This window comes from Pholis gunnellus (assembly GCF_910591455.1).
Source record: "Pholis gunnellus genome assembly, chromosome: 7".
Taxonomy (NCBI): Eukaryota; Metazoa; Chordata; class Actinopteri; order Perciformes; family Pholidae; genus Pholis; species Pholis gunnellus.
The window spans coordinates 22,407,858-22,433,136 of record NC_136533.1 but is presented as its reverse complement, the minus strand read 5'-3'; the positions used below and the strand labels follow the sequence as shown (position 1 = coordinate 22,433,136).

At 44.2% G+C, this 25,279-nt stretch overlaps 1 protein-coding gene across 1 annotated transcript; it reads left to right on the top strand.

Annotated features, from left to right (window-relative positions):
* The first annotated feature begins 6,766 nt into the window (after positions 1–6,766).
* On the top strand, positions 6,767–25,195 carry mbtps1 (membrane-bound transcription factor peptidase, site 1). The gene is made up of 23 exons (XM_079163577.1): positions 6,767–6,902; positions 9,988–10,564; positions 11,423–11,689; positions 13,988–14,185; positions 14,327–14,437; positions 14,561–14,670; positions 15,134–15,250; positions 15,633–15,700; positions 16,274–16,376; positions 16,964–17,115; positions 17,923–18,084; positions 18,661–18,805; positions 18,969–19,157; positions 19,621–19,793; positions 19,957–20,072; positions 20,198–20,354; positions 21,847–21,971; positions 22,085–22,162; positions 22,309–22,449; positions 22,570–22,701; positions 22,857–22,983; positions 23,748–23,878; positions 24,135–25,195. The coding sequence occupies exons 2-23, from the start codon at positions 10,336–10,338 to the stop codon at positions 24,377–24,379; spliced, it is 3,276 nt and encodes a 1,091-aa protein (XP_079019703.1). The 5' UTR covers positions 6,767–6,902; positions 9,988–10,335; the 3' UTR covers positions 24,380–25,195.
* The last annotated feature ends 84 nt before the right edge of the window (positions 25,196–25,279 follow it).

Below are 25,279 nucleotides of genomic sequence, written 5' to 3'. Positions count from 1 at the left end.
AGCACATATGTTATGTGAACTAGAGGAAGGTTAGAGGAAGTATGACTTAGAGAAGTGGAAAGGTTATGTTATAATGGTTATAATGAGTTTATTGGACGAAAAGTACTGCTGTGTCTCTGTTTCTCTGTCTCCCACACAATCTGAGTTGTAAGAGGGGGAGATTCCACAAGTGTTCTGTTACGAGGCCGAGGAATGCTGTGATGTCTGACTGGCAGCAAGTCAGACTCAATACACTGACTTCAGAAGCACAGACGATTCTGGTAAACTACAGTAATAAAGATGGAGAGATGCATAACAGTTTTGTTTCTCTTGAACAGGAATTTCTGCAGCTGATGCCTACAGAATTGTGCCTTAAGTGTGCCTGCAAAAATATTCCTTACTTGTGATATTCAATTATTATAAATTGTGAATGAATAAGCCTAGACAATTGCCACATGATCGCTTCCATTGTTACGCTAAATTAGTTTACAGCAGAGATAGCGTGGCAAAGGGGGGTATGTAATGTCATTTTTTGATTTTGTTGTAAAGATAGATCCACATTTTGTATTTGGTAACGTCATGAAAAATCGCAACCTTTGAATCAAATTAGGGCTAAAATCCAAGTCTTCTAACTCAGTGATAGGACTTTAGGAATATAGAAGGAAGGAGATTGAATCTTATACTTTTATTTTGGTAACTGTACAGTGCAGGTTATAATCTTGATGTATCACTAAATTGACACGAGTGAAAAGCAAATTCACCACCGTTGGACGATGATGAAACACCTGGAACTATGTGGCCTTAGGGGCACAATGTGTTGTCTACTGTTTTTACCATGTAAATTGTAACACCTATTCTGCTTACACATCATGACACCTATGTGTAAAGAATGATCCTTTTCCCTACATAGCTTGTACTTATTTTAGAAATGCTACACGAGAACTGTTAGAAATGCTTTTGAATGTATTAGCCTCAAGAATTGTTAATGCAGATGTTCAAGTGGATTCCTGCAGAGATTGATCGACAATTAGTGAAACAGATATCCAGGGCAACCAGTTATGAGTAGATGATGCATTGATGGATACAACTGTTTAATATTCTCACTGTGAACAGTGAGAAAGGGGGGAATTGTGAGGGATTTAAGTTTTAAAGCGCTCCTAGCATTGATATTATATGTTACAGTGTGTTTACATGTAAGAGTTTAGACCAAGAAGTAATCTCATCATCAGAGGTAATTTCATGCTGTAAGAGGAAGGTGTGAGGACTGTACTGGAAGCGGGGGTTTGGCGAATCAAAGGAACTGGCCCCAAGAATGTAAGGAGGTGTCTGCCAGCGGGGGTTGGAACGAAGCTGGCTGACCTAGGTGAGAAGAACAGAACAATGGGTCATCTGCCCAGGAGGGGCTTATTGGATGAGCCAATCACTGAGCTGATCGATAGGCTCAGGAATGTAACTTTGGGGGGACAAAGGGCGGTGAATCCCAGGAGAGAGTCAGACTTCCTTGGGGCCATCCAGTGAACACACCAGTTTGCTGGGTGGCCTGAACGGGGTCTCACATTTATGGAATATTATGTTTGTTTTATCATTCATGGTGTACTTCGGTTTGCAGCTGTTTTGGCTTCTGTTGGTTATTAAATATCTTGTGATTTTGATCTGGACCTGCCGATTCCTGTCCTCCATCAGAATGGGAGCAAAGGGGGGGGGGGGCTTCTTCTCCTCTGGGCTGCTTTTCAACATGCGGCCTACCACAGTTCTGAGAGGTTCTGAACCTAACAGAAGAAGAGCACAGAGGAGAAGAAGCAGCTCCCCCCCCCCCTTGCTCCCTTTGTTCCATCAGCAAGCATGGCCAGAATCAAATAGTTCAGGTTAAAATCAAAAGTATTTAATATCTAACAGAAGCCAAAACAAATGCAAACTAAATTACACTATCGACAGTAAAACAAACATAATATTCCATGAAATATGAGGCCCCGTCCACACCACAGGACAGAATGGTGTGTCTGTCCCATGATGCGGAGGAGGTCTGAGGATCTTCTGCAATTTGAAGATCCTTTGTCCCTGCTGAGTCTCTCAAAAGTATCATGTTTCACATTTCTCAGCCAATCGATCAGCTCAGTGATTGGCCGGATTCCAATAAGCCCCTCCTGGGCCGATGACCCATTGTTCTGTTCTTCTCACCTAGGTCAGCCAGCTTCGTTCCAACCCCCGCTGGCAGACACCTCCTTACATTCTTGGGGCCAGTTCCTTTGTTTGATTGGCCGAACCCCCGCTTCCAGTACAGTCCTCACACCTTCCTCTTACAGTATGAAATGACCTCTGATGATGAAATGACTTCTTGGTCTAAACTCTTACAAGTAAACGCATTGTAACATATAATATCCAGCACTAGGAATGCTCTAAAACTTAAATCCCTCACAACCAACACACTGTAAACCCGAATAAGTTATCGGAACTCAAAAGAATTGAGGTAATCGGTTGCCTCAATTTTTTTAAGTTGATTAACTTAAAAGTCAAAATTTCCCAGAACTTAAAAGGTTGGATGACTTCTACTTGTACCTTTTGATAACAGTTAAATTAAAGTGCTCATTTAGTTCAACTCAAATATTTGCAGTTAATATGACTTACAGTTTTCTGTTAAGGGAACTCAATTATTTTCAGTTATTCAGTGTGGCTTTGTGGCACAAAGGCAGTAGAACTGCCTGTGCCAAAGCACACTGACTGTAATCCTGCGGGCTTATTGTTGGAATGCTTTTAAGCAACTTTTTTTTTGAATGGGTTTCTATGGAGAATATTTTCAAATATTTCAAATAATTCAAATAATTCTTCAACTTTCAAATCCTTCAACTTCCTCATACTTTCAGCTACAGACACCATTTCAACTTTAAAATACTGAGAAAATCTTAAGCTATTATTGTATGTTATAATCGTTTTGATATCTTGTATAGTTTTTGAACTGTCCCATTTTAACTTTTATGATTTTTTCAGTCCTCTTCTGCCTTTATAATGGGTGTGTATTGCGCAGCTTAGAGTGCGTGACGTTACCGCTAGAGTGAAGAGCAGCTTCAGATTCTTGTGAAAAAAATATTTGTCTTTTGCCTTCGACTCCACAATTTACACTTTTCATATATATTTTTTAGTTCATACAGTAGCTAATCCTGTCTTCTCGTTAAAAAGTGATTGTGGAATCCCACAGATTTACACATTTGGCAGAAAATGACTTAATTGAGAGGAAAAACCAACTTTCTGCTCCATAGAGACCAATGTTAAATCTGACCACTCATTTCTCAAAGAAAGCAGACAGTACCAGTTTTGTATATTGCGCCGGAGCTCACATTTTTAACACCACCAACATAAAAAACACATCATCGCGTTCGGCAGAGTCTTATCTTTCTCACGGTATCCATATTTTATTGATTAGTCTCATGGTTTTGGTATAAAGGGCATATGTTCGACAGGTAGTTTTGTTGAAAATCGCTGTTCACTCTAATCTCTCACACAGGTGCTACAATCACCAACCAGTGCACCCAAGCACACAGGTGTTTCTATGAGCTCGTTAGTGATGTTTATAAACATACAGAGGCACTGAGACACACACGCACACATGACTTGGAGATATGCGTGATGCTGCTCAGCCAATCAAATATGGGTATGAGGTGTTTCCCTGTCTGTTCTCCATGAACAGGCTGCTGGCACACAGGTGTTTCTAATTAGGGATGTTTATAAACACACAGACTCACAGACACGTGCACTCACTCCTCTCTCTATCTATCTCTGTGTGTGTCTCTCATTCAGGTCTTGGATACTTTTAGAGGACTCAACTACTACTACTACTGCTATTCATGCTACTACCAGTACTAATACTACTACATATATTAGTAAGACTGCTACTACTACTACTACTGTTATATTAAATACCACGACCACTACTATAGCTATTACTACAATTACTGATACTACTACTTCTACTACTTCTAATTATTAATACTTCTACTAGTAATAATACTTCTTCTATATGCGTGATGCTGCTCAGCCAATCAAATATGGGTATTCTGACAAGTCTCCTGATTCCAGTGAGATGTACACACACCATGACACAAGTGGGCGAGACGAGGAAAGACCTGGCAGAGCAGGACAATAGTTACTTCAGCTGTAAATGTTAAAACATAGGACAATCTCCAAATGAGAATGATTGCCAGAGTGTCTGTCTGTCTGTCTGTCTCTCTCTGTCTGGTTATCTCTGTCTGTCACTCTCTCCCTCCGTCTGTCATTGTCTCACTCTGCTGCTGCTGGCACACAGGTGTTCGTGATTAAGGTAATCAGCAATGTTGATAAACACACAGACTCACACACATACATACAGTAGCTAATCCTGTCTTCTTGTTAAAAAGTGATTGTGGAATCCCACAGATTTACAAATTTGGCAGAAAATCACTTAATTGAGAGGAAAACCAACTTTCTGCTCCATAGAGACCAATGTTAAATCTGACCACTCATTTCTCAAAGAAAGCAGACGGTACCAGTTTTGTATATTGCGAACACCACCAACATAAAAAACACATCATCGCGTTCGGCAGAGTCTTATCTTTCTCACGGTATCCTTATTTTGGCACTCAGACTCCTGCTTTTTGTTAAAAGGAGGCAGGAGTTTTGTTCAAAATCACTGTTTACTGTAACGTTTCTTAATCAGTCTGCTTCTAACACCAGGTGCGTCCTCACCATGGCAACCAACACACACGCAAGCACGCATGCTCTCTTTCTACACACACACACGACTTGGAGATATTCAATCAAAGGCATTTTTAGACCTCCTGTCTGTCTGTCTGTCTGCCTCTCTGTCTCACTCACTCACTCAGTACATAAAACTGTCTGTCTGCCTGTCTCACTCACTCAGTCAGTACATGTAACTGCATGTCTGCCTGTCTCACTCACTCACTCAGTCCATGTAACTGTCTGTCTGCCTGTCTGTTCTCCATGAACAGGCTGCTGGCACACAGGTGTTCGTGATTAAGGTAATCAGCAATGTTGATAAACACACAGACTCAGAGACACACGCGCACATACACTTCTCTCTCTCTCTCTGTGTCTCTCATTCAGTCATTCAGGTCTTGGATACTTTTAGAGGACCCCCCACACACACACTTATTCTAATGCTACTAATACTTCTACGACTTATAATACTTCTACTACAACTACAACTTATACTACTACTACAACAAATATCGCTACTGCTGACATTTTTTAAGCCACAGAAACCATTCAAATATTAAAATGTTCAGCTCTTTCAGGAGAGGAGTGATATGACTTTTCATATTTGTAAGCTTTAAACTTTGAATTATTCAGCTTTTTGCAATCTTTTTTTAATTGGATATCTATGGAGAAAATCTTCAAATCCTCTTAAACTTCTTCAACTTTCAAAGCCTTCTTCTTTCTCATACTTTCAGCTACAGACGCCATAGTTAAACATTTCAACTAGAAGGGTTTTCAGCAGTGCAGTTTAAATGCTTTCAGGCTACAACATTTTTCAGACAGGTAGTCTCCCATTTCTGTATTTTCAGCAATTTGTAATCTTTAAACTTTTTGAATTATTAAGATTTTTTTTTATTTGGATATCTATTTTCAGCAATGTTTTTGCAATTAATTTCAGCTTTCAGCATTCCAACGCATTTTCAGCAGGAAATGCATTTTCTAGTTAATTGTTTAATATTTACATATTATGTATGCATATTTAAATACTATATTCGTTTTTATGACAGTATTTTATTATTGTTATCCTGTTTCTTTATTCTTCCTTATATTATATTTCTTTCGTACGTTTTTTCAAAGGCTTCTGCTCCTTCATATTTTAAGCTACAGAAACCGTTCAAATATCAAAATGTTCAGCTCGTTAAGGACACGTGTGCTATGTCTCTTCATATTTCTAATCTTTAAACCTTTTCAATTATTAAGCTTTTTGCAATTTTTTGTTTGAATTGGATATCTATTTTCAGCAATGTTTTTGCAATTCATTTCAGCTTTCAGCATTCCAACGTATTTTCAGCAGGAAATGCATTTTCTAGTTGTTCTCCAGCTGCGGCAAGATCGCGGCTGCAGACGCTCCTGGTGCAATCAAATATGTACCTTACCCATGTGTGTGTAAATAATGCTGATATGAAATATGAAAAACACCAGTAGTCAATGTGCAAGCTGCCAATTGAATGGTGATTTAAGCTGCTCTATTGGGTTCATATATTTGTAAATCTGACTCTGAAAGAGTCAGTGCCTCACCAGCCACGAACCTCACCGCACGTCACAGCAGTACAGTAGACATTTACATTTCTAAATATTTACTGCTATGTCATACTGAAGTGGTTTTAATTCAAACTATTTATCGTGATAGCAGGTAAATACATTTCTTGGGTTTGTATTTGACATTACAAAGAGTGAAATAAGCATGTTATGTAGTACTGCTCCTACAGCCCAGGTTCCTGACGATAAACAGCGCCCTCTGCTGGCAAACCTGCAGCGTGACAGTGAAGGCTGGAGGCCCGGAGGGTTGCCAGACTTGGTACAAAGCGTCACCCAGCACGAACAAATGTGCTTTTGAAAGGTGAGAGGAAAGTGATCATGATTAGGTTACTCAAGTTATAGTTTAAGTTTCTGCTAAAACATTAGGGGGACACAAGCGGTCCCTTTACGATGTATATGATCTGAAGTGTATCGATGGGCTCGCGGTGCTCTTTGGTTTAGGAGGATGAGCTAACCAGACCTGGCACCCCGTCATAACCAGACGTCAGTGGTCTGCGGCTGTAGCGTTTCGTGAGTTTGATGCTAGCTTTTGTTCGGTGCACAATAAACCAGCTACCAAGTAGCTACCAGTGTATTAGTACACGGACAGTGAAGAATACACACAGATAACTGTGACTTGTGAGACGTTATTCAGCTCGGTAAGTATAATAAACACACAAACCACCAGCAGATACTGTAAAATATGACTACGCTAGCTAGCTAACGCTATACATGTGAGAGACTGCTGGGTCTAGAAGATATATTAGCATGTCTTCTTGTTTACGTTACGAAACATGTTTCTGATGGCTAACGTTAAGTTCAGCTTTCGCGACATCAACACGTTCATGGCTTGCGAATAACGTTATTCTACGTTACTGTCGACATAATTATCTCCAGAGATACATCAGCCTCCAGCATGTGTGTGCCGATGCTTGCTTTGTTTATGCCAATAAAGTCGACTCTTCAGTGTGGCTACGCGGCTTTGTTTCGTCATTTGACTTCGTTAGCTCACTAGCTAACGTGTTTAGGCTTTACATTCAGTCTTTAGAATAAATGTTGCGTCGCACTGGAAAACGGTAAACTGTTTAATATTACTGCCATGGCTCCATCGACGCTGAACGTGTGCGTGACGTATGTAAATCCTGGTTACACTAAATCTCCCATGCACCCTGCTATTGTAAACCAAAGGCATTTAAACGCATGTGTGTATTGTAGTGTGCGTAGTTTGCTCAGGGAGTTAACCGCGGATACTAACGGTACATAGAACACAATGAGTCTTATTTCATTAGTGAAACACTGGAAGTTAGGCAGCAACCGAAGGACCCTTTATGTGATGCACGCTGTGGACAGATCCATTCATGTTTTTACCAACGAAACAGCTGCTGTCGACCTTTGTTAGTCTATCTTTCTGATATAGTTATTCCTGCTTTGGTGTCATTTTTGGGGGAGGAGGGATGGTTCCTGCTGATTAAACTGGTCCAATTACAGCCAAATTCTACTCGAAGTTATAATTTTCCAAGGGATCCCATCTGCTATACTGCTAACACTCCTCTGATTGTGTTGCCAGGCCTCTTTCCCAGCTGTTGATCTATATTTGCCCAGAGGTTTGAAGCCATTTTTTGTGGCTTGGTGTGATGTTGACACAGGTAGTCCCAGCCTGTCTTTTACAGCCCTAACTAACCAGTGGGGCTATTTTTACACCCATGGGTCTAAACCAGTAGTTGTTAGCTGTATTGTTGTCTCACACAGGCAGGGATCTTGCCCCGGGCTGGAATTGGTGAGCGAGCCCCCTCCTGTCAGCCCACACCAGCCGGGGGCTTTTAATGACACCGTCTGCTCGTCCATCATTTGTGTAGGCCCGTATCTGCAGATTGAATCTACACCGTCAGGAGTAGCCAAGGACGAGGATTTAGTCATTTTTTTTATTAATATAAACTTTAGTTAATGTGTGCTCCAGTGTTTCCTCGACAACACTTGAGTTATGCTACACTAATACAAAAAGCAGTGTCCCCAAAAGGCCACATTCACTGTTTTTCAACATGCTTAGATGATACACAAGCGATCCGGTAGTTAAAAGCCGGTTTAGATATCATCCCCACAAGTAAACATTCGGGGCTGTGCAGAATCTGGACTTGTTGATACGCTGCTGTGCCACATAAATCTATTTGCTTGTTGTTTTTTCTTCATAGCAATTGTACCAACTCGTACGCCTGCTGTTGGTAAGCACGCACGCCTATTACTTAGCGGGTTTGTCAACTTGTTTTCATCCTTTTGACGGGAGTGTCTGATTTGTGATGACAGCCTGACAATAGAGTCGTGCCTGCCTGGATAGAATAGACCAGATTTATATACAAACACATCGCTGAATGCATATCTGCACACTCTGATCCGGGACAAATTGTGCTCCCAGCAGTCAGAGAGCAGCTGGGCGTTGAGTGGGTTTTGTGAAAGGGAGGTCGTCTTATGTAACCCGGGCTGGACCCTCAGTCAGCGTGGAGCCGGGTTCTCATGAGCTCTGGTGTTGAGCTTGGCGTGTGTGTGTGTGTGTGTGTGTGTGTGTGTGTGTGTGTGTGTGTGTGTGTGTGTGTGTGTGTGTGTGTGTGTGTGTGTGTGTGTGTGTGTGTGTGTGTGTGTGTGTGTGTCGGGGCGTCATGTGTCACACAGTTTCAGGTCAGGTGAGGCAGCCTTGCTGGTTGGTGTTTCTGTGTTCATTGGGAAAGTTCTTTGTGCGATGCAGGACGAGTTTTACTGCTCCATGAAGATGTTTTTGATGAGTTTGTTTTTAAAGCAGCTCACAGTGCATCAGTTATGTGTTTTATTAACGGGGTCTGTGGTTAGTGGAGATAAAACAGTATGACAATTCTATTTCACGATTATAGTTAAATGATCACGACGATCAGTATTATTTTTTATAAACCCGTTCAGTGCAGTAATCATTATTATTTCATGCTGCGTTTGGGAGACTTTCGCTAGCTTTGGTTGATGCTTTTCTGTGATTACTTTTGCCCTTCAAACCGTAATAATAACCGGCTGTTTTGATAATAATTAAAATTTGAAGCGGTAATAATAACGGTGGAAGGTTGTTGTTGGCGGTGTCTGTATAACTCCAATAAATCCATGCAGGTAAGATTATGTTTTTATCTTGGTACACTGGCTCTCTGTAGTAATGGTGTTGTAGGTGGTTAGAAACATTCACAAATCATCAGTAATGTCGATACAATGACTAAGTAGGTAAAGGCCAGGGCTCAAGCTTCAGGGGCAAAAAGATAATGAGGATGAAGATTAAAAAGACAATTCTTATCACATTTTCCAGCACAACACACAGTTGTGTTTTATTTACCGTAACATCTTTTCTAATCAAGGTTCATTGCTTAACTATAAAATATCCTTCCCCAGGAACGACATATTACAGATGACTAATGGTTATTATATTTCCATTATTCTTCAATATTGACTGTTGGGCGCTGGCCTCACGACAAGAGTTATTGTCAGGCTCTCATCTGAAGCTTGGATTGTTTGTTGCTGTGAAATGAGTGCAGGATTGATTCCGTGTGTTTGCGGGGTCACAAGATCGATTTCGCCATTCATCTGGAGTGATAGGAACTCTTTCATGCTTGTGGGTGTAATAGCATGTTTAAACAATTTTCAATGCTGGCAGATTCTATAGTAAATATGTGTTGTTTTTGCACTACACTCATCTACTTCCTCTTAATTATTCATCTTGGTTGTTTCTTTTCCTTCTAGATAACAACAGGAAGGACCGCAGTGGAACTCTAAACTGTGACACCAGCATCTTCCTCCATCACGCCTCCCACCATCCTCTCATCCGCCCGCTGCTCTCTCTGGTTGCCTCCTTCGGTTCTCAACATGGCGACCATGTCCCCGCTCTGGCTGTGCCACTGACCTCCACCCTGGGCCACCGCCATGGAGAGAAAACGCAGAAAGAAATTCATCTAGCTGCTCAGGCCGTTCTCAGTATGGACTCAGCTTTGGAGCTCTGGACCTGATAATGCTCTGTCCCGAACCTTTAATCCCCCAACCAGGTTTTCTGCCGCTCAGTTTTCCTCTGTGTCAAAGTGCCCGTTCAGACTGATGGTTTGCGCCGCTTCGCAACTCAAGATGCTCCTGCTCCCGGTGTGGGCGTCCATGCTTTTGGGACTGCTGGTGGGCTTCCTGCCTGTGGTGGGGATGGAGCCGATGGGAGGAGCCACATCTGACTCCGACCACGCCCCCAACGTAGAGCCCCTCCCCTCGTCGTCGGGCTCCAACTGCTCCGACTTAACCGTGAAGCTGGAGTTCTCCACCAAGGTGGTGGAACATGGTACGAAGAAGTTGTTCAGACTGGTGGATATGTTTTTAACAGTGCCTTTTATAAGTCAGTTCATTTTTATTTATTTTTATATATATATACAGTTATGGAAGTGGTAAAGTACATTATATCTAACATAATGTTCAACTATTTATTTTATGTGTCTGTACAAGCTACTGAAAGGCTCGATCTAAATATTTCCAGAGTTCCCAACAGAATTTCTCAATAATTGTGAACTTCAGTCGTGTTTCAGAGTCGAGCTTGTTTTGTGTACTTATTGGCTGCAATGAAGGTTTTAATCTTTCTTCGCTTTGATTTAAACATTTAGACCGTGGTGGGAGAACTGGTTCCCTATTTGACGTGTTGCTATTTCTTCAACTTATTTGCTGATTTGAGTCAGGGTCTCTTCCTCTCAACAGTCACTGCTGAAGTTTGAACTCATACTCAACCAATGCACTGGAGGAGAAAGAGCTTTTTACATCATGAAAGCAAAATATAGTAATATAGTATTTTTCTGTCACGTGACTGAAATTCATTCAATAATAAACATCTTCATTTATTCTTGCTATAGCTGTAGCATAAACCAGAGACACCACAACAATCCAGGAGAGATCAAAATACTTGATATGTTCCTTTATAATGTTAAGATGTAACCCCATCTCTGAGGTCATTACGACACCGCCACACTTCAGTCACTTCCATCAGAACAGCGAACTGAGCTCAGGATTTAGCATGCCCCATCCAAGCTAGTTGCAGCATGCATGCTGCTTTAATTGGACTCTTGCTCCAATTAAATGTGGCTCCCTTGAATACACATTGCTTATTATCTCGTCTGCTCTTAAAAACCGTTCTCCTCTCGCGTCTCCCCAGAGTACATCATCGGGTTCACGGGGTATTTCTCGGCCAAAGCCCGCAGCCTGTACATCAGCAGCGCCCTGCGGAACGCCGCGGACGACGGAGCGCTGGAGTGGCGCATCGTCCCTCGGGAGAACCCCGCCTCCGACTTCCCCAGCGACTTCGAGCTGGTCCACATCCGGCAAGCCTCGCCCAGCAGCCTGCGGACCTTAGAGGACCACCCTTACATCAAGAGGGTGACGCCGCAGCGCAAAGTGTTCCGCATGCTCAAATACACTCCCTGTAAGTCCTGACAGCGCGGTGGTTATTGTGTGGCACGGTTGGCACCCCAAGACATCTGGACCTCTGAAAAGATACAAAAAGCTGTTTTGTCTGCCACAGTTCACTGAACGTCTCTTTGTCTGTTGAGTCAGAGGATGCATTTCTCCCACTCCTCTGTGGTGTGGGAGAAGGATTGTATATCTTAATGCGACGTGCAGGCCAACTTGTGGGGGGTGTTGATGCTGGTGTGTGTGTGTGTGTGTGTGTGTGTGTGTGTGTGTGTGTGTGTGTGTGTGTGTGTGTGTGTGTGTGTGTGTGTGTGTGTGTGTGTGTGTGTGTGTGTGTGTGTGTGTGTGTGTGGTGTTGGGGGATGGGAGGGAGGACAGAGAAGGTCTGTTTGCTCACCCTAGGAGAGAGTAGGTGAGTCAGTGTGGCGGGGCTTGCCTGGATTGGGGTGGGGTGGTGGGGTGGGGGGTGGGGGGGGGGGGGGGGGGGGGGGGGGGGGGGGGGCACACCCTGTGTCTGGCACTGGATGAAAGTCCTCAGTGTGCACCCAGTGTGCATACACACACGCAGTGTCAGCATGGAGGCCATGTGTCGCGCCTTCTATGTGCTGGATTGCTTGAAAACAAAGAACAGAGAAGTTTTTAGTCTTTTACAGATTTAAATCTCTGATGAAAGCTTTTTTAACGTAACGGACGGTTATCTACTGTGCAAAGTTTTTGAGGTAATAAGAATATCTGATCGTCATCTAAGAGGATTCTTTTTATACTTTATGATGTCAAAATGTTGACATTGTTGGCATTCAACCTGTTCATACTTTCCGAAATATCTGTCGTCCACTTTCTCTCGACCGGTTTACACTTTCAGCCTTCAAACTTCATATTTTCAGCATCATCTTCCGGACATCATTGGTTTTGTTCATCTTCTATAGATACCATTCGTACTCGGAGAAGTAGATAGAAGGAACCTTCAAACCCACTTCTCTGTGACCTCTTGGTGCTCATTCAGACATTCACGTGGACGCCGTTCATTCAAACCTTAAGCCGTTCACGGCACATTCATTCAGCTGTTTCATGCCTTTCATGGCTTTTCTGTTATCCCAACTCAAGTTTGTGGCTCGTTTTTAACTTTGGACAGAATGTTTCACTGGGTGACGTCACACACGCTCCGGTGGGGCTGTAGTCAACCAAAGAAAGTCTGTGTTGAATGAAAATCTGACTGCTCTCCAACCAATCCGATTGGTCGATGGGAAGAGCAGAAGAATACATCGGCGACAGTGCCCAAATTCATTATACAATACAACAAATTATACAGCATATACGATTATCTTAATCTATTTTATATGCAAATGATAACGGACTCCAAGCCGACCAGTGTGCACCTGCACATATTCATATTCCGGAAAAAAAGATCTCAACAATTCTTTTATATGCAAATGAGAGAGAAAACAGAAACGGCTCCATAAGTACTGCTCGGGAGGAGAGACCGCAAAGGGTCAACAAACCTAGATGCACACGGTTCAAGTTGCTAGGCGACAGTATCACTAATAGCCGCGTTTAGTGCGCTTAAAGCAGAGCACTTTGGAGAAGCTAATGGCAGCACTGCAGAGCCGAGTCCGTGCCGTGTTCAGCTCAATACGTAACCGAACGGTGGCTTTATTAACTGAAGTGTGAGTGAGTGTCAGAAATGAGCAACAGGCCGTTACTGAGAAGCGTACCTGAGGCCGTCGTGTTGAGACTTTGGATTGAAAAATAAAATAGAAAACAAAAGAAGAGTTCGGAAAGTGTCCGTAGTGTTTACTCGGCTCCTGGGAGCCGAGATTAGATCGCTCTAGATGAGACTTGAATCTGGTTATAGAGTGGAATACCTGAGAAACGTACGTCACGGTCCATGAAGCGGCTACATAGTGAGCTAATTAATCAGTAGCAGAGATTAGAGAGACGACCTCACTCCTGCATATCAGTCCTACTCTAAAGGCATGGAAATTGCCCGCGGGGCTCCGCTGCTGTTTGCCGACGGCCTCGTGATCATTTATTCTGTCTGTTCAAAGTGTGATAAGATTGACTCAAACGAGGCTGGTTTGCTCAAAGATGGAAGGAGGGAGAGAGACAGAAGGAAGGGGAGGAAAGAACGAGGGAAAAGTGAATGATCAGAACACGTTAATCTCCATTAGGTTAACAGGAAGATAGTGCTGTCTGCAGGAGGCACTGTGGTGGCCGACAGCAGTGACGGGGCATGTTATTAACAGCTGCTTAAAGTCTGAACTGAAGGAGGACTTTTTAATCTGACCTTTGCTTGTGCTTTGCCTTCCCGTAGCGCCCGAACCCGCCGCTCCCGGCAACGCCACCCGCTCGTGGCAGTCGTCCCGCCCCTTCCGGCGGTCCAGCCTGTCGCTGAGCTCGGGCTTCTGGCACGCCACCGGTCGCCACTCCAGCCGGCGCCTGCTGCGGGCCATCCCCCGCCACGTCGCCCAGATCCTGCAGGCCGACGTGCTCTGGCAGATGGGACACACCGGTTAGACCTCGCACCCTTGACTTCTCTGATAGAGGGCCAAACATCTGCCTCCGAATGTTTGCGCGAGCAAACAGAAATTGCTTTTAATGAAACGATGCTCGTGACAAAACTAAGAGGGATCGCTCTCATTTTTGTGTACAGGATCCGGTGTGAAGGTGGCAGTGTTTGATACAGGCCTGAGTGAGAAGCACCCGCATTTTAAGAACGTAAAGGAGAGGACCAACTGGACTAATGAAAAAACACTGGATGATGGTGAGGAGGAAAGAAAACGCTGTGCTAATGATAGTATTGATGATGGTTATTAGTAGACTGCAGTTGTGTGTGAGAGACAAAGACGGTTGGATTATGGACGGTTTCTTGTTCCCTGTTCTCCAGGTCTGGGCCACGGTACTTTTGTAGCAGGAGTGATAGCCAGCATGAGGGAGTGTCAGGGCTTTGCCCCCGACTCGGAGCTGCACATCTTCAGAGTGTTCACCAACAACCAGGTACTGACAGCGCATGGCCTCAGCGTGCACTGTGCTTTAGTCCAGCTGTTGTATCGTTGGGAGGAAAGAAAACAATATTTAAAAATCTTAAAAGAACATGAATGAAATGATCAAGGAAAGTCCAATGAAAGACATTTGCTAGAGAAGAGGATAATTAGTGTTTCCAGTTGCTATGCTAAGCTAAGCTAACTGGTTGCTAGCTGTAGTGTCCTTTTAATTCACTAAACGGGCAGACATCAGAGTAGTTTCGATCTTCTAATCTTACTAATCTTACTAAAAAGCTAAAATTTCAGGATTTGCTTCTCTATTCAAGTGTTCCAGTGCAGCTTCAAGCGCAGCAGTTACACTGTCCGATCCAACAAGAAGATAACCAGAAACTCTGATATCAATCGTTCCATCGTAAGCCTTCTCCACAAACCAATGACGGATCACCATCAGATCAAATCCTCTCCTCTCCTCCCAGGTATCGTACACGTCGTGGTTCCTGGACGCTTTCAACTACGCCATCCTGAAGAAGATTGATGTTCTCAATCTCAGCATCGGGGGGCCTGACTTCATGGACCACCCCTTTGTTGATAAGGTATGAGAGACTAGTTCTAATCCATAAACTGGATGAGTGGTATCCTCACAAAGGGACACACTGGGGATTGCTCCTGTCACATCGAGCGTTTGGTCGGCTTTGACTGATGTTCAACCAGGTAGACGAGAGCTGCTAGCAGATGTTTGGTTGTTTGTCTCAGCATATAAATAGTCAGCAAACCCCCCCCCCCCCCCCCCCCCCCCCGTGTGTAAGTGTGTAAGAAGCAGTCAGACCTATACCTCTGGAGACCTTAACACGTGCTATGTTCTCTATATGTGGCCTTATTTACACTCCCATTAAAGAAAATTAAAATACTAATTAAATGTAACCCATTAATACAAATTACATTTTTTCCCAATCAGTTTTCTTGTTTGATTGACAGGTGTGGGAGCTCACTGCCAACAAAGTGATCATGGTGTCTGCTATTGGCAACGATGGACCTCTGTATGGGTATGCTAATCACTATAATAACTCTTAATCCTGAAATATTGTGATCTTTAATCATCTCACTCCTGTTTCTCTTCTTTTTAAAGTTTTTTTTATGTATTAGTTATATATATATATATTTTAGCTAAATGCTAAGCAATAGTAGCACTATCGCACAATTGTCGCTAGCCGCTGTTCAGCTAAAGTTACATCATCTCACCTAATGTCTCGTAGCAACGTGTTTTGTTGCCAAATGACTTTATCATTAGTCCAAATGGATATTTTCCTCATTTTTAAATGTTGTCATTGTGGAAGATCTTTTTCTCTTGTTGTTTAATGAAATCCTTGTTTATTTGCATGAAAATGCTTACTTCCTATGCACCACTTTGACCCCCTTAATTACCCAAATGACTCCCTGGCCAACTGCGTTTTATGACCCTGCTGAACAACTGCTGACTCTCCCGTCTTTGTTAAAGACCATTAAAAGTACAAAATAGGAAAGTGAGACTCTTTTCTGCTCTCTCATGAGCTGGAACCATGAACCTTTCCTTCTTCAGTCTTAAGTAAATGAATTAAACCTAAGTTCCCCCCCCTCAGCACCCTGAACAACCCAGCAGACCAGATGGACGTGATCGGGGTGGGAGGGATCGACTTTGAGGACAACATCGCTCGGTTTTCCTCCAGAGGCATGACCACCTGGGTGAGCTACTCCAGGAACACACACACACACACACACACACACACACACACACACACACACACTCGCTGTCTCACGCAGACATCTACCCTCTGCTTTATAAGCTAGTCAACCATAATGTAAGCTCCTGATCTCTCATCCATATCCCATCAGCTGTTCTCGCGATCGCACACACCCACACACACATTACCTTTTATCAGTCATAGCCCGAAGCAGACATCTGCTTTGGGATCTGATTAAGACTTTCTCTGATCCAGTCAGTCTCTCAGCCCCCTCAACCGCTGTCAGCCAGCCATGAAGAGGGCAGGAGGAGCAGACAGCACTCACTCTCGCACCCACTCGGCTCTCCAACCCGAAAACATCAGAAACATTTCAAAATGCATCCTTTTTAAAGAGCTGTTTTCTTCCTGCCCTTCTTTCCACACACTCTTATTTCCTAGTCATTTTATTTACTTTCTGCTCAGGCCCTTCCTCTTTGTCTCTTCCCTTTCTGTTTGTTGATGGCGTGTGGCGTGTGAGAGTTGTATAGTGGATTTAAATTGCTTCTAATCATCTCATGATCGGCGTCTCGTCTTCCCATCTCTGCGCAGGAGCTGCCGGGGGGCTACGGCAGGGTGAAGCCCGACATCGTCACCTACGGTTCCGGCGTCCGGGGGTCGGGGATGAAGGAGGGCTGTCGCTCTCTGTCCGGCACCAGCGTGGCGTCCCCCGTGGTGGCCGGCGCCGTCACTCTGCTGGCAAGGTCAGTGTCGTCAACCGGCCTATGTTGTCATTGAGTGACAGGAGCTTGATGTTTGCTAGAAACCGTTGTTGTGTCTGTTTTCATCGGGCGAGTCCTTTAGGGGATTTTTACCTCCAGGGTAAGTTGTTAAGTTGCAGCTGTTATTGGTTTGGTTTGATTATTATTTTTATGGCGAGACATTAAACCGCTAAGTTACAATGATTTATCCGACTGACTTTGATGATCGTTTAAATTTCCCTCTAGCATTTTCATCATGACAATTTATTTTGTAATTTTTTCCAATACGTTGATTTACGACTATATACTGTACCTGCAAAACACACCACCCACATTGGAATGAATGGGAGGACCGGCGAGGACCGCTCTCTACACTCTAGTTGAGTTCCTAAGATTCAACTTTTGAGTATTTGAACGTTAGACACCTCAGGATACATGAAGGGTGTTTTTTTTTTTAGCCTGATGTGGTGTAATGATGTCTTGTGCTGTAATCCTGAACATGAGCGGGCTGCGAAATGAGTCCCAGAGGAAGGAGGTGTCAGCCGACATGGTGAAAGCCCTCTCGTTACAGAACTTGTAACTGAGCCGATTTTGTGAGCTCATGTTGCCGGGTTAAACATCACATCACCCTCAATGAGAACAGCCACCTCCTCCTTTCTCCCAGGAGAATGACACGCACACACACACACGCCAGCCCATCCCTCCTCTTTCCTCCAGCTCTGTTCTGAATTTTTAAAAAAAGCTGTGGAATGTGACACCAGCCCACTCGCGCATAGAAACTGACCCAGCCTGTCTTATTCTGTCCTCCAGCACCGTCCTGAACAGGGAGTTGGTGAACCCAGCCTCCATGAAGCAGGCTCTCATTGCCTCGGCCCGCAGGCTGCCGGGGGTCAACATGTTCGAGCAGGGCCACGGGAAGCTAGACCTAATCAGAGCCTACCAGATCCTCAACAGCTACAAGCCTCAGGCCAGGTACATCCTGAAAGAGCAACCTGCACACAGCCCAAGTCTGTTCCTCAGATTGAACTGTGTCCCTATATATTGGCATGCACACGGATCACTAAAATTACTTAAATCCTTCAACCCGTTAAAACCACCAACATCTAAAAAGGGAATTGTAAAAATGTCCAATTCATGACAGCTTCTGGCAGACGACCACCATGTTGACACATGCGACCAAACGAAACGTTACCCTGATCAGAATGATGTATTTCTCAGGTTTGAACATTTTTTGTAAACATTAGGGATAATGTAAGTACACAACTCGACCAGATATACTACACGAGCCTAGTCGTAGACATTTTAATGCAGAAAACAGATCTCGATAAGATAGATGTAATGTATGATTCAATGGAGAGTTTTGGATGTCTTATCTGTGTAAATGCTGTTTCAGGAGCTTTATTTCTGTTTATTTTTTTTACATACAAACACACATTGGTGGAAATCGTGCTATAAAAGTCATTTCTCTGCAGTTTATTCCCACACATTTGTTTCAGTCACAGGTTAGTTTCAGTAAAAAACAAGTTATACAGTATCCTCTCTCGCCAGTCTTTCTCCCAGCTACATCGACCTGACGGAGTCTCCGTACATGTGGCCGTACTGCTCTCAGCCCATCTACTACGGAGGGATGCCGACCATCGTCAACGTCACCATTCTCAACGGAATGGGTGTCACTGGCAGGATTGTCGACAAGGTGAACGCACAAAACTACACGGATCAACCCAAATATTTTCTCCACAAACAACTGTATGTTACTTCCTCAAGTTCTGTTACGAGGACGAGTGAAGGACGAGTCCCGTCCTTCACCGACCTGGTTTCGCATCACGGTCTTAAGATTTTCTCCCCCTCCCGCTCAGCCCATCTGGCAGCCCTACCTCCCTCAGAACGGCGACCACATCGACGTGGCCGTGTCCCATTCGCCCGTGCTGTGGCCGTGGGCCGGCTACCTGGCCGTGTCCATCTCCGTGGCCAAGAAAGCGGCGTCGTGGGAGGGGATCGCTCAAGGTCACGTGATGGTCACGGTGGCCTCGCCGGCAGAGAACGACGTGAGTCACCGCGGCAACGCCCGACCTCCGACTTCTAAGCCGCTTTTAAAGTGTTTCCCCTTCATCGGCTCCCGTCCAGTGTCTCCACTTATACAGCGTTTTAAGACACTACATAGTAGTACGAGTGGATTCATTTTTTTCCTGGTTCATCTGCGCTGCTGCTCATAAATAACTTTTATCCTTTTGTTTATCTAGTTAAACCATGCATCTGTTACTTTTAGCAAACTATTTTTCAAGCACCTTCAATGGCAACATGTAGCTTACTGATTATTATTAATGTACTCAAGATCAGCACACCTCCATGTGTGGATTTTGTGATCAAATCATAGTTTAATGATTATTTTTTTATTCCTTGTCCTGCAACCTCACGGCTTATTCTAGTTCTAGAGTATCTTTATTGTGTGATTCGATACTCCTCTTCACTTCTAACCCGTTCACCTTCATGACCTTTCACCCCTTGCAGTCTGAGGCGGGCGGCGAGCTGACCTCCACGGTCAAACTGCCCATCAAGGTGAAGATCGTGCCAACCCCCCCGCGCAGCAAGAGGGTGCTGTGGGACCAGTACCACAACCTGCGCTACCCGCCCGGTTACTTTCCCCGAGACAACCTCCGCATGAAGAACGACCCACTAGACTGGTGTGTGTGTGTGTGTGTGTGTGTGTACGCACATGTTTACTTGATGTCTGTAGCCTTTTTCACTGTACTTATATCGTCTCCCATCTCTAATTTGGTTGTTTTCTTCCCATTATTTTTAAAATGTGATGTTTGTTTTCATTCTCTGGACACATTATGCTTCCAGGAATGGAGACCACATCCACACTAACTTCAAGGACATGTACCAGCACCTGAGGAGTATGGGATACTTTGTCGAGGTGCTCGGAGCGCCCATCACCTGCTTTGATGCCAGCCAGTATGGTGAGAGCGCAGAGACTAGAAACACGCGACAGTATTAGAAGAATTTATGCAGCTCTCAGAGTGCTGTATGGCTGAGTAAAAGATAACAAGCTAATGGGTTCATTTGCTGTCGTTTTCCCCCGCAGGCACTTTGCTGATGGTGGACAGCGAGGAGGAGTATTTCCCCGAAGAGATCACCAAGCTGAGGAGAGACATCGACAACGGCCTGTCGCTCATCGTCTTCAGCGACTGGTACAACACCTCGGTCATGAGGAAGGTCAAGTTCTACGACGAAAACACCAGGTATTCAACTCGCATAGCAATAAAGAGGGCAATCTGCAGACCCTGATTTATTTAATCAATTAGTGGATTTAATAATAATAAAAGAAGACAAACTCATTTAATCTGATAAATAACTTTTTGAATTTTATTTTATTTATTTTGAGAAATTGTTGGTGATGTCATTCGGAACCCTTGACAGACGCTTTGAATGTACAAACAGAAAAAGACATTCGGTACAGCCCTAATATATGTAGACAGGGATTCTTCGCATCACTACAGCTCATTTCAGACAAATCTGACAGGTGAAGCCGAGTGTTTTTTTGATTAACAAACTCCAGGAACGTGTTCCTGCTCCTGTTCGGGGGAAGCTCCCTGTGTCTATTTCTTTTAAAATGATCTCTTATGTTAACGTAAACAGCTTCATCACGTGATAACGACAGCAAGACGAAGTGCGTCGTGTGGTTAACAGCCCGCTGTGTCCCAGTTTCTGTGCGACTCTCTCTCATCTCTCTCTGCAGTGTTGCACTCCATTCATGCCTCCTCGCTCAGTAAAAGATGTAATCCATCACGACGTTTTGCATTCGGAGCTGCTCGTGCAGACCTAAGAATGACTAAGAACTCCTCGCTGCTGCTTTCGTATCCCACACAAGCTGTCGCACGATATCCACAGGATTAAAAGAGTTAAATATAGTCTCTGTAGCTGCAAAATATTTCGCTGAGTAATTCAGTTTTAATTGAATGGCGACGGTTCATTTTCAGATTTGTTCGTTCACTGCTGCCTCTTCTGGACCAATCGACCCCGATACAGAAAAGTGAATTAGGAACTCAGTGTTTTCATTTCATCAGTGCGCTGCTGCTGTTACGTTTTCCTCCATTATTCTTCTCATGTGTTTTTTTTTTTTTTTATTGTGGTCATTTTTATCCCTTACAATCTGCAGTTATTTTTGAACCGTGTTGGGAATTTATGTTAATTTATTTCTGGGGAAATGACTTTCATGTGGCCTCTTATTTTCTTTAAGCAATCCTCTGCTTATGGCCGATGTCAGATTTACAGCAATGCTCAGCTCTGTCTACTAATTAGCAATAGATTTGTAATTGTTGTTCATAGGGGGATGCACCAATACCTGGGCTTTGGGTATCGGCCGATACCAACTGATCCGATACCCGTGTTTAGTTAATAAGCAGTACGCCTCACTGTGTGCAAGTAACTGGGATCATTCTGTTATGTGTAAGGCAACATCAGGCTTGATACGAACTTTTCTTTCCTAGCTTTGTAAAAAAAATCTAACGAATAAATACATGAAGTAAAATAATAAACGGTACACCAGCAACTCAGTGACAAATCTTCAAAATCAACAGTAATAGAAATTCCTGTAGATAATATATATATATATATATATAGAAGTGCATTAAATAGATCAGCCCCATCCTCAAGTTACTGATGTAGATTTCTATTTGTCTTGCCTTTTATCGTGAGCGTTTGTGGAGATGGTTTTCTTGATGTAACCTGCAGGCAGTGGTGGATGCCAGACACAGGGGGCGCCAACGTACCGGCTCTGAACGACCTGATCTCCGTGTGGGGGATGGCTTTCAGTGACGGGCTGTACGAGGGAGACTTCACCCTGGCTGATCATGACAGTAAGACACACACACACACACACACACACACACACACACAGAGTTTCTGATTGCATTATTCCCCCGGTCACCTGTTAGTGTTGTTTCAGTTACACAGCCCCTCTCTTTCTCAGTGTACTATGCCTCAGGCTGCAGCATCGCCCGGTTCCCAGAAGACGGAATAGTGATTGCCAAGAATCTCAAGGACCAAGGTACCAGCGGCGCTCTTCAAGTTTTGAACCCAGCTGAGCTTAGCGTAGCACTGTGCTGGCCAGCAGCCATGCAGTCAGCTTTTCAATCCGTGTGTCTTTAGTTCAGATATAACACCACAGAGTGTGTGTGTGTGCTCTTTTCACAGGTCTGGAAGTGTTAAAGCAGGAGACGGCAGTAGTGGAGGGAGTCCCCATCCTCGGACTATACCAAACACCGTCTGACGGGGGAGGTCGCATCGCTCTGTACGGCGATTCTAACTGTATAGACGACAGCCACAGACAGAAAGGTGACGTCTCCTCAGTGTTCTGATGCGTGGATGCTGTTTCACTTTTTTTTTTTACTCAGAACGAAGGCAAAGCTGAGCCGACAGTGCTGTCACAATGTCTGTTCCGTCTTGATCTCTCAGACTGCTTCTGGCTGCTGGACGCTCTCCTTCAGTACACCTCCTACAGTATGACCCCCCCCAGCCTCAGCCACTCCCACAGCAGGGTGGCCCCGCCCACGGGCACCGATCGCCCACTGCCACTGAGACTGGAGGGTGAGGAAAGAAAATGACACCCTAACACATGAACAAATATGTCAATATTGTTTTCTTTTAGCTTCTGAAAATATTGTATGCTCTTGAAAACCCTGCTTTAAAATGAGTGACGTTATTATTACTATTATTCAGATATATTATTTCCATTCTTGCAGGCAACCATCTTTACCGCTACTCCAAAGTTCTCGAGGCTCACCTGGGAGACCCTAAGCCCCGCCCACTGCCTGCCTGCCCTCACCTGTCTTGGGCAAAGCCACAGCCGCTCAATGAGACAGCACCCAGGTAGATGTGCTGAAAACACTGATGCACAACATTCTCTTTCAATTCTATCTCTTATCTGTGCGGCTGAATAATCGTTTTCCTCAGATGCCATTGCCTTCTGTGGTGCCCGGGTTTGACCGTGGCAGCTCTACCCGCTGTTTCTTATTTTTCCAACATGTCCGAATAAGATTAAATGGAGTCGTCTTGTTTATGTGCTCTGCCACAGTCGACATTTCAGTTACCTCTCCTCCTTCAGTCGCAGCCGTACACCGAGGGAGAGGCATGTGTCTCCCAGTGGGTGGGCAACACATTTCAGTGACACACTACTTTGAACCAGTCTTGGGTTCCTAACATGGAATTTATTTTTTCTGGCAGCAACAGCCTCTTTTCCCCCCTCCAACCTGTCAACAGAATGAATCAAAGTAAAATACAGTTTCATTCATCCAGACGTGAATGTACTGCAACTCCAGGTGACATCGGTAGCTGAGATCAATGGCTGAGGTGCAACTCGTACATCATTTGTGATCAGCTTCCCATTTTCTGTCCCATTACGATCGGCTCTGCCGGCTCATGGCGCCATGAAAGTATATCTCTAAGTCTCTGCTTAGCAGGAATTTTCTTTTTTCTCCATCCCATCAGCAAAGTGAACCAAAGTAAAAACAAATCAATCTCATGAAGTAAAGCCTCAGTTTGGCGACGGACTCGACGCATGCGGACATTACTCTGTATAGAATCCGTCTCACTTGTCTCTTCCTGCTTCTTTCTCTGCCTGTCTCTGCTCTCAGTAACCTGTGGAAGCACCAGAAGCTTCTCTCGGTGGATCTGGACAAAGTGGCTCTACCTAACGTGAGGGCTTACCGTCCCCAGGTCAGACCTCTGTCTCCTGGGGAGAGCGGGGCCTGGGACATCCCGGGAGGTAACGCACCGTTCAAAGTTGTTGCTTTAATCTGACCTGGGATTAGTTTTAGAGCTGTAAAGTAGCATTTGCAGTTGAATAGTATTAAGATAAAACATGAAAGAGGAAATGTGTCACTCTTCAGTTTGTCTTTAATTATACACTATTAATTATCCTAGTGGCTGGTTATTAATTTGAGAATTTACTGTGTGTGAGAATGAAGATGTTAAAGGTGGTCACCGAGCCCCGTGTGACCCTGTGACCTTATGCCCTGTAGGGATAATGCCCGGCCGCTACAACCAAGAGGTGGGCCAGACCATCCCCGTGTTCGCCTTCCTGGGAGCGATGGTCGTCCTGTCTTTCTTCGTGGTCCAGCTCACAAAGGCCAAGAGCAAACCCAAGCGCAGGAAACCGCGCATCAAACGGCCGACGTACCTCCAGCAGCAGCAGCAGCAGCAGCAGCAGCAGCACACGACCACGACGACAACGACCACGACGACTGGGAAAAACCCGGCAGTTTGACTGGGACTGCACCTCTGGACTTCTGCTGGAGAGCAGCGTTCACCTCCCAAAAACTGAGACGCGGTTAAACGGACAACTTGTGTTGAGTAGCAACGCCGGAGGCGTGGAGTTACGCGGCGTCTAATGAGCCGTCGAGGCGGACGTCCGGCTGCGCTGAAGCCTGCCACACCGAGACCCTGGGCGTCTCTTGGATGCTGAAAAAAAAAACAGTGTTTGTGCCTCTTGTCTGTTCAAGGCTGTCCATGAGTGTGTGTGTGTGTGTGTGTGTGTGTGTGTGTGGGTGTGGGTGTGTGTGGACTAATGAACAGTATTAGACATCGATGATGTAAAACACACAGGATACACCTGGCCCTAAAAATGCCTGTTTGAGACAGACTCTACATTTCCTGCTCTTTACTTTGACCAAACTGTTTCTTTATGAATGAAAATGTGTCTGCGTTTTTTTATATTTATTGAATCTGTTCACACCCTAACACACATACAAGTACAAGATATTTCACGCTCGCACACGTAAAACATACTGTATGCACTTTAAGAATACAGCGGTTGGCATACACGCAGAGAGAAACACACACACACACACGTAGTCGTGCACACATTTCCAACGTGAGGACCATTGGATGTCTTCTTCTGTGTCAACATCCACTGTTTTGTAAGACCGGCCCATATCTGTTTAAAGTCACTGTCTTTTCATTGTTTTTATATTTTCTATAATGAATGAACTCTTGGCCAGATATTCTGTTGATATCCGCCTTCGTGATCTCATGGTAGCATTGACAGACTTGTTTAAATATATCTCATCAATTAAAAAGCATAATCAAAGTGCTCGGTCATTGTTGTTGTTTTTATGGCTGTTGATACTTTGGTTCCGTGTTTGATTTAGAATTCATTTCTACAAAA